The sequence below is a fragment of the Coregonus lavaretus genome (genome assembly GCF_964263955.1).
Source record: "Coregonus lavaretus genome assembly, contig: HAP1_SCAFFOLD_129, whole genome shotgun sequence".
Taxonomy (NCBI): Eukaryota; Metazoa; Chordata; class Actinopteri; order Salmoniformes; family Salmonidae; genus Coregonus; species Coregonus lavaretus.
In genome coordinates, this window is record NW_028156273.1 from 288,572 (window position 1) to 298,613 (window position 10,042).

General features: G+C 44.0%; 1 protein-coding gene across 1 annotated transcript; it reads left to right on the forward strand.

The window, feature by feature from the left end:
* Window positions 1-1,076: 1,076 nt before the first annotated feature.
* LOC311126514 (uncharacterized protein) lies at window positions 1,077-6,040 on the forward strand. The gene is made up of 2 exons (XM_084200510.1): window positions 1,077-1,409; window positions 4,890-6,040. Exons 1-2 carry the CDS (start codon window positions 1,124-1,126, stop codon window positions 5,750-5,752), a joined length of 1,149 nt encoding a protein of 382 aa, XP_084056636.1. The 5' UTR covers window positions 1,077-1,123; the 3' UTR covers window positions 5,753-6,040.
* The last annotated feature ends 4,002 nt before the right edge of the window (window positions 6,041-10,042 follow it).

Sequence of the window (10,042 nt, forward strand, 5' to 3'; positions counted from 1 at the left end):
TCTTTTTCATTTTCATACTGGCCCCCCGTGGGAAACGAACCCACAACCCTGGCATTGCAAACGCCATGCTCTACCAACTGAGCTACCTCCCTGCCGGCCATTCCCTCCCCTACCCTGGACGACGCTGGGCCAATTGTGCGCCGCCCCATGGGTCTCCCGGTTGCAGCAGAGCCTGGATTCGAATCAGGATCTCTAGTGGCACAGCTAGCACTGCCTTAGACCACTGCGCCACTCGGGAGGTTATAAAAGGCAGAAAGGGGTCTTTGTTTAATTCATTATTTAAACTAGAGATTTACAACCTCTGGTAATTATTCAAAGATTTGAGAAGTAGTTGACTTCAACCATTGAGATAACAAAATTCTCGTGACAATGAGTCAATTAGACCATGTCCATTTCAAGCTTCTATATATATTTTTGTAATGTATTCCCCCTCAGAATATTTAGTAAACTGGCTCCCTCACCAAATTAATTACTTAAAAATCATACAATGTGATTTTCTGGATTTTTGTTTTAGATTCCGTCTCTCACAGTACCTATGATTAAAAAAAAGTAGGAAAACCTGCAAAATCGGCAGTGTATCAAATACTTGTTCTCCCCACTGTACAAATACATGACAGAGTACAGCACAGTTATAGACAAGAACACCATAAGATAATATTACATTAAACAAAAAATAAAAATGTCACTGCATAGAGAAAAGTACTGGTAAGAAGTAAAAGAAAACATGAGATCTGTTTGTTTTGCAATGATTTCTGACAGAATAAACATAGTAGTGAATGTTTTACTAAAATTCGTTATCCACTCCAGTCAGCAGATGGCGATGTGAGTCTTTCAGGTGATTCTTCTTGCGTGACGTATAATCTAGTGGACGGGACGCTTCTTCATCAACAACACTGTTACTGATTCAACCTCCTCGCTAGCCAACATAAAACCGAAATATTGACGTTTCTTTGGCAATTTTTACGTATATTAATCTCAGTGTTTTAAACACTATTCTGTTTAAGTATCTACTGGTTTACTTAAATGTAATTTGCTTGTTAACTTTGTAAAATAACGTGTTAAGATTGATACTGAGCCTAGCACTAGGCTAGTGGCTAATGCTAGCTAGCTAACATCCCCGACCATGAGCTCACTAAGCTACTCCCCTCCTGCTAAAGAAGAAGAGGTCTGCTGGACTGAGAAAGAAGCTCTGGGACTGAACATTATCATAAAAGAAGAAGAGGAGGACGCTTTCAGAATAAAACAGGAGGAAGAGGAGGCTATAACATTGAAAGAGGAGGCGGATGTTACAGTGAAGGAAGAGAAAGAACCTTTTGGAGTGAAAGAGGAAGAGGAGGCCATCTCAATAAAAGAGGAGGAGGAAGACGTATTGGGAGATGAAGAGGAGACAGAAGATCTGATTAACACCAGTGAGTATTGGCTTAAACAGGGACACAAACTCAACACTTGTTGAACTAATGTGTCTGTTTTAAAAAAAATCTAATCCGCAAAGCGGACAACTCAGACGGAACCGTGGAATTCAGACATTAAAACCAGGGATGTAGTGGACTGTAAACACCGTTTTATTTTGTGAAACAGCGTTTACCCTCTTATTGTTGCGTTCCCTGCGTTGATCAAAACTCAGAACGTTTTATATTCTTGATCCGAGCTCTAATTGCGCCTCTTTGCGAATGAGTGGAATCATGAACAGTTGTTTGTTCGCATCGCAGTGCTAGCTGTGCCACTAGAGATCCTGGTTCGAATCCAGGCTCTGTCGTAGCCGGCCGCGAACGGGAGACCCATGGTGGCGGCGCACAATTGGCCCAGCGTCGTCCAGGGTAGGGGAGGGAATGGCCGGCAGGGATGTAGCTCAATTGGTAGAGCATGGCGTTTGCAACGCCAGGGTTGTGGGTTCGATTCCCACGGGGGCCAGTATGAAAAAATAATAATGTATGCACTCACTAACTGTAAGTCGCTCTGGATAAGAGCGTCTGCTAAATGACTAAAAATGTAAAAATGTTATGTTCGCCTGCGCCTCCGCGGATTTTCCTTGTTAGCAGCACATCGCGTTTCTTTTTACCCCCGCTACGTTAGTTTTAGCAGCACATTCACCATTCCACCCTCTCGCGAGTCGCGGCACTGAGACGTGAAACGAACTTCCCCAGCTCGGAGTCGGGCTCAGCAGACCAACCGCATAGACGCTGCTGACAGACTAGTGGGTTTGCGAGATTCCGGACATAAAAGTATTTTTGTAAATAATTGGACACAAAATAATCTGAAACACAACCAGAACAAACAGCAAATGCATCCAACAAGTTTGTACAGTCACAAGCTTAATGTAGTCATTGCGCGCTAGGAATATGTGTAACATTACGTTGGGAGTAGGAAGCAAATGCAGTTAGTGAGTTTAATGACGAAGAACATGGAACGATACAAATCCAAAACAATTGTATTTGCCACGTGCGCCGAATACAACAGGTGTAGACCTCACAGTGAAATGCTTACTGACAAGCCCTTAACCAACAATGCAGTTTTAAGAGTAAAGTAAAAAATAGATAAGTAAAAAATAAAAAAATAATTAAAGAGCTGCAGTAAAATAAAATACCAGTAGGGAGGTTATATACAGGGGGTACCAGTACAGAGTCAATGTGCGGGGGCACCGGTCAGTCGAGGTAATTGAGGTAATATGTACATGTGGGTAGAGTTAAAGTGACTATGCATAGATAATAAACAGAGCAGCATCAGCGTAAAAGACTGGGGGACAATGTAAATAGTCTGGGTAGCCATGATAGGAAATAACCTGGAAGTATAAACAATATTGCCTGGTGGGGGATAACAACAGAGCGCTAGGGGAAGTCATCAGGGAGGTGATGAAGTACAGGTGTTCCTGTCATTTGTGGGGGGCGAGTTAGAAGAGCCCCTGGTGAGGGTTGGTCTTGAAGAGCCCCTGGTGAGGGTTGGTCTTGAAGAGCCCCTGGTGAGGGTTGGTCTTGAAGAGCCCCTGGTGAGGGTTGGTCTTGAAGAGCCCCTGGTGAGGGTTGGTCTTGAAGAGCCCCTGGTGAGGGTTGGTCTTGAAGAGCCCCTGGTGAGGGTTGGTCTTGAAGAGCCCCTGGTGAGGGTTGGTCTTGAAGAGCCCCTGGTGAGGGTTGGTCTTGAAGAGCCCCTGGAGAGGGTTGGTCTTGAAGAGCCCCTGGTGAGCGTTGGTCTTGAAGAGCCCCTGGTGAGCGTTGGTCTTGGGGGCTCCGGCTCGAAATGGACAACAGCCGTCCACCATTATAATGGGAGGTTCCATGGTTAGATCGGTGGAAGTCCAAAATACCCCCATACAACTGGTTTTCCTGGAGCTAGGGGGTATTGGATTCATCAGAAGTCATGCCCACCGTCTAGAAACAGATTCCTGCTCTGAAAACTGTTGTGTTGCATACTGGGTCTAATGATATTATGCAAATCTGAACTCTATAAAGCTAAGAGACAATTTCTTACAGCTCTTGCAGAATGCTCAGAAATTATCAGAACATATAATTGTCTCGGGCCCAATTCCATCTCCTCGCCGTTGTGGGACTGAGTGTTTTTGCAGTCTTTGGTCTCTTCACCAGTGGTTAAATGCGTCTGACCAAGGACTTGGGCATGTCCCTTCGTCGACAGGTTTGACTCCTCCTGGAATAGGCCTGGCTACTTTGTGGAAGACGGAATTCACCTGGGTGAAAATGGCTCCCGGGTGTTGTCGTCATACATTGGGAAAGGTTATTGGTCAGCTAAATTGATGTGAGGGCAATATTAGCATTACATGCAAGTCATTTTTTACCATCTCCTCATTGGTCACTGTGAGAGTTCCACGTGTTGTATCTGAAAGGGGTGACATGCCTAATGGTGCTAAGCGGAGAAATGTAATTGCTATTCCTACTTTGTCTTTTCCTAATAGGTATAATCCAATCTTTGAGTCTCCTGTTGTTCTGAATTCTCAAAGTAATCTGACTTGTATTGAAACTGTGTGATTTTTAGAAAATATTTGAAATTTTTACATCTTAACATTCGTGGTTTATCACCTAAAAATGGATCATGTCCAAGATCTGGACCTCTCAGGCAGACCCTGATATTTTGTATTGTAATCTGAAACCTGGTTAACAGATGAAACCCTGGACTCTGAGGTTGCTATGGTTACAATGTGTTTAGGGCTGATAGGAAAGACTAAAGGTGGTGGTGTTGCTATTTACACAAATCATCTTCTGTCTGTGTCTCTGTTAAAGGCGACCTCCAGTCCTCAACTATTTGAAGTGTTCTGGCTTTAAGTCTTCAGTTGGGTTCAAACTAAAAAAAGAACAGTTGTAGGAATCTATCGTCCACCCTCTGCCAGGAAGTGTGTACTAAAGGAACTCACTGATTTAATTGCCATTTTTACTACCCCAGAGGTGTTGATCGCTGGAGATTTTAATCTTTCATGGGGAACGCAGGATGCTGACTGTTTTTAGAGGATTTTTGTACTAGTCTACATTTGTCCCAGCTGATTACAAAAGCCCACTCGTCCAAACTTAAAGGACCCTACGAAGTCGACTTTTGATTGACCTCTTATTTACAAATACTCCAGAGAAATATGCTGGGAGGTGGGTATTTGCTTTGGATATTAGTGACCACTGTCCCATTGTATGTGTCAGGGATATATATGGATGCCTAGATCCAAACCTTGTTTTATCAACAAGAGGAATTTATTCAGAGTATTCAGACACCTTGACTTTTTCCAAAATTTGTTACGTTACTGCCTTATTCTAAAATTGATGTAATTTTTTTATTGCTCTTAACCGTTAGTCTACCTACCACCCATTAAACAACATAGGAAGATAGTTTAATCACACAGAGGTTTCATTCAGGTCTCTGTTTAGTATTTAACTAAATACTTTGTTTGTCTTTAGCAGGAGAGCGACCAGACTCTCACTCTGACAGACGGAAGAGTCCATCAGGGGAACCAGACCCAGAGACGTCCAAACCAGCGAGACGACACTACTGCTCCCAGTGTGGAATTTTTTTTTTCCGATTACAACACCTGAAATCACATGAGAGAATACACACAGGAGAAAAGCCTTACCACTGTTCCCAGTGTGGAAAGAGTTTTACTCAGTTAGAGAGCCTGAAAAGACACAAGCGAATACACTCTGGAGAGAAGCCATACCACTGCTCCAAATGTGGAATTACTTTTGCATGGTTAGAGAGTCTGAAAACGCACAAGAGGACACACACAGGAGAGAAGCCTTACTGCTGTTCCCACTGTGGAAAGAAATTTAGTTGGTTAGTGAGCCTGAAAACGCATGAGAGAATACACACAGGAGAGAAGCCTTACTGCTGTTCCCACTGTGGAAAGAGTTTTAGGGGGTTAGGGAGCCTGAAACTGCATGAGAAAGCACACACACGAGAGAAGTCTTACCCCTGTTCCCATTGTGGAAAGAGTTTTAGGTGGTTAGGGACCCTGAAAACGCATGAGCGAATACACACACAAAAAAAGGAAAAGCTCTACCAATGTTCCCTGTGTGGAAAGAGTTTTACCCAGTTAGAAGCCCTGAATACGCATGACAGGACACACAAAGGAGAGGATAAGCCCTACCACTGCTCCCAGTGCGGAAAGAGATTTAACTGGTTAAGGCACCTAAATAAGCATGAAAGAATACATACACAGGAGGAGAACACATACCACTGCTCTCTTTGTGGAAAGACATTTTCCCAGTCAGAGGACCTGAAATCACATGAGAGAATAGAGAGGCTGTGTTCTGACTTGTGTTTTTGACTGAGAATTTGTGTTTTGGTTAGTCCTCATGAAATCAAATTGTATATATGAAACCAAATGAAGTTTACTTTTGCTTTGGTTTTTTTCATTTCTAAAATCAGATGAAATATTTTTAAATGTGTATTTGGTTTTGATTATGAGCTTTGTTTGATTTGATACAAGGATAAACACTCTGATGTTGTTCATCATAAGATTTTCATATTGCAAAATGTAAATGATTATATAAGTAAGTAAGTAGCCTTGCACAATTAAGAGTGTTATACATTTTCATAACATTACAATACTGTGAAGAGACCTCTGGTGGCATGTCTTCTGGGGTGTGCATGGGTGTCTGAGCTGTGTGCCAGTAGTTGAAACAGACAGGTCGATGCATTCAACATGTCAATTCCTCTCATAAATACAAGTAGTGATGAAGTCAATCTCTCCTCCACTTTGAGCCAGGAGAGATTGACATGCAAATTATTAATGTTAGCTCTCTTTGTATATCCAAGGTCCAGCCGTGCTGCCCTGTTCTGAGCCAATTACAATTTTCCTAAGTCCCTCTTTGTGGCACCTGACCACACGACTGAACAGTAGTCTAGGTGCGACAAAACTATTGCCTGTAGGACCTGCCTTGTTGATAGTGTTGATAAGAATACATTGCAGCACTTTATTATAGACAGAATTCTCCACATCCTAGCTACTGTTGTATCAATATGTTTTGACCATGACAGTTTACAATCCAGGGTTACTCCAAGCTGTTTAGTCTCCTCAACTTGCTCAATTTCCACATTATTCTTTACAAGATTTAGTTGAGGTTTAGGGTTTAGTGAATGATTTGTCCCAAATACAATGCTTTTAGTTTTTGAACAATTTAGGACTAACTTATTCCTTGCCACCCACTCTGAAACTAACTGCAGCTCTTTGTTAAGTGTTGCAGTCATTTCAGTCGCTGTAGTAGCTGATGTGTATAGTGTTGAGTCATCCGCGTACATAGACACACTGGCTTTACTCAAAGCCAGTGGCATGTCGTTAGTAAAGATTGAAAAAAAGTAAGGGGCCTAGACAGCTGCCCTGGGGAATTCCTGATTCTACTAGAGTGTGATGAGCCAAGTAAAGCACCCCCGGCCAAACCCTCCCCTAACCCGGACCACGCTGGGCCAATTGTGTGCCACCCTATGGGACTCCCGGTCACGGCCAGTTATGACACAGCCTGGGAACGAACCCGGGTCTGTAGTGACGCCTCAAGCACTGCGATGCAGAGCCTTAGACTGCTGCGACACTCTGGAGGCCCACAGCCTTATTCTAAAATTGATTAAATCGTTTTTTCCCCCCCTCATCAATCTACACACAATACCCCATAATGACAAAGCAAAAACAGGTTTTTATAAATTTTTGCACATTTATATATACACAAAATACCTGAAATATCACATTTACATAAGTATTCAGACCCTTTACTCAGTACTTTGTTGAAGCACCTTTGGCAGCGATTACAGCCTCAAGTCTTCTTGGTTATAACTCTACAAAATTGGCACACCTGTATTTGGGGAGTTTCTCCCAATCCTCTCTGCAGATCCTCTCAAGCTCTGTCAGGTTGGATGGGGAGCGTTACTGCAAAGCTATTTTCAGGTCTCTCCAGAGATGTTTGATCGGGTTCAAGCCCGGGCTCTGGCTGGGCCACTCAAGGACATTCAGAGACTTGTCTCGAAGCAACTCCAGCGTTGTCTTGTCTGTGTGCTTAGGGTCGTTGTCCTGTTGGATGGTGAACCTTCGCCCCCAGTCTGAGGTCCTGAGCGCTCTGGAGCAGGTTTCATCAAGGATCTCTCTGTACTTTGCTCCGTTCATCTTTCCCTCGATCCTGACTAGTCTCAGAGTCACTGCCGCTGAAAAACATCCCCACAGCATGACGCTGCCACCACCATGCTTCACTGTAGGGATGGTGCAAGGTTTCCTCCATACGTGACGCTTGGCATTCAGGCCAAAGAGTTCAATCTTGGTTTCATCAGACCAGAGAATCTTGTTTCTCATGGTCTGAGAGTCCTTTAAGTGCCTCTTGGCAAACTCCAAGCGGGCTGTCATGTGCCTTTTTACAGAGGAGTGGCTTCCAACCGGCTTCACAACGGCAGACCACCTGTAATCACACCAGCCCAGGACCTCCACATCCGGCTTCTTCAACTGCGGGATTGTCTGAGACCAGCCACCAGGACAGCTGATGAAACTGATGTCCGTAATGAAGCCCTTTTTGTTGGGCAAAACTCATTCTGATCGGCTGGGCCTGGTTCCGCAGTGGCTGTGCCCCTGCCCAGTCATGTGAAATCCATAGATTAGGGCCTAATGAATTTATTTACATTGACTGATTTCCTTATATGAACTATAACTCAGTAAAATCGTTGAAATTGTTACATGTTGGGATTTATATTTCTTGACCAGTATAGAAGTGTTCAGAAACATCTTCTATTCTTACTGACAATAAAATTGACTCCAATATGTTATTCGCCAATTACGGCCTATTGGGCAAAACACACAACCAAAACAAACTTCAAATGCATCCAACACGTTTTTTAGACTCAAAAAGCTTGATGTAGTCAATGAGTGCGAGGAATATGGGTACCAGACTTTCGACTACTTTAATACACTATAAATTAATTTTGTCCAACTCATCATGACTTTAAATGGGCGGGACAAGATCCATAGAGTGCTTTCATTTTTATTTTTTTTACGGTAAAACAGATATGTATGATAACGTTCTTAAATAAAAAGGTGCCGTTCTGTAATTTAGCTTCACTGTCTAAATACACATGGAGGGGAGTGTATCAAAACTCTGTCTTTGCGCATTTTCCCTGTTTGTGTGTGTGTTAATCAAGTGCTATTTGCATTTTCTCTGTTGTTTACGTTTGCATATGTTATCTTGAGAGGGGTTGCGTTATCAATAAGACGGCTAACTTTGATAAAGAACCAAAAATAACTATTGATTTTCGGGGTTCATTACTGAACGTTTTTGGTTGTTGAGTCAATTAGACCATTTAGTCCATTTCAAGCTTCTATATACACTGCTCAAAAAAATAAAGGGAACACTAAAATAACACATCCTAGATCTGAATGAATGAAATAATCTTATTAAATGCTTTTTTTCTTTACATAGTTGAATGTGCTGACAACAAAATCACGCAAAAAATTATCAATGGAAATCAAATGTATCAACCCATGGAGGTCTGGATTTGGAGTCACCCTCAAAATTAAAGTGGAAAACCACACTACAGGCTGATCCAACTTTGATGTAATGTCCTTAAAACAAGTCAAAATGAGGCTCGGTAGTGTGTGTGGCCTCCACGTGCCTGTATGACCTCCCTACAACGCCTGGGCATGCTCCTGATGAGGTGGCGGATGGTCTCCTGAGGGATCTCCTCCCAGACCTGGACTAAAGCATCCGCCAACTCCTGGACAGTCTGTGGTGCAATGTGGCGTTGGTGGATGGAGCGAGACATGATGTCCCAGATGTGCTCAATTGTCCATAGCATCAATGCCTTCCTCTTGCAGGAACTGCTGACACACTCCAGCCACATGAGGTCTAGCATTGTCTTGCATTAGGAGGAACCCAGGGCCAACCGCACCAGCATATGGTCTCACAAGGGGTCTGAGGATCTCATCTCGGTACCTAATGGCAGTCAGGCTACCTCTGGCGAGCACATGGAGGGCTGTGCGGCCCCCCAAATAAATGCCACCCCACACCATGACTGACCCACCGCCAAACCGGTCATGCTGGAGGATGTTGCAGGCAGCAGAACGTTCTCCACGGCGTCTCCAGAATCTGTCACGTCTGTCACGTGCTCAGCGTGAACCTGCTTTCATCTGTGAAGAGCACAGGGCGCCAGTGGCGAATTTGCCAATCTTGGTGTTCTCTGGCAAATGCCAAACGTCCTGCACGGTGTTGGGCTGTAAGCACAACCCCCACCTGTGGACGTCAGGCCCTCATACCACCCTCATGGAGTCTGTTTCTGACCGTTTGAGCAGACACATGCACATTTGTGGCCTGCTGGAGGTCATTTTGCAGTGCTCCTCCTGCTCCTCCTTGCACAAAGGCAGAAGTAGCAGTCCTGCTGCTGGGTTGTTGCCCTCCTACGGCCTCCTCCACGTCTCTTGATGTACTGGCCTGTCTCCTGGTAGCGCCTCCATGCTCTGGACACTACGCTGACAGACACAGCAAACCTTCTTGCCACAGCTCGCATTGATGTGCCATCCTGGATGAGCTGCACTACCTGAGCCACTTGTGTCGGTTGTAGACTCCGTCTCATGCTACCACTAGAATGA

Bases quoted from the DNA above. Each gene is read 5' to 3' on its own strand.
- LOC311126514 (XM_084200510.1), top strand. From the start codon at position 1,124: ATGAGCTCACTAAGCTACTCCCCTCCTGCTAAAGAAGAAGAGGTCTGC. The intron at 1,410-4,889 runs GTGAGTATTGGC...TGTCTTTAGCAG, and splicing joins AGAAGATCTGATTAACACCA to GAGAGCGACCAGACTCTCAC.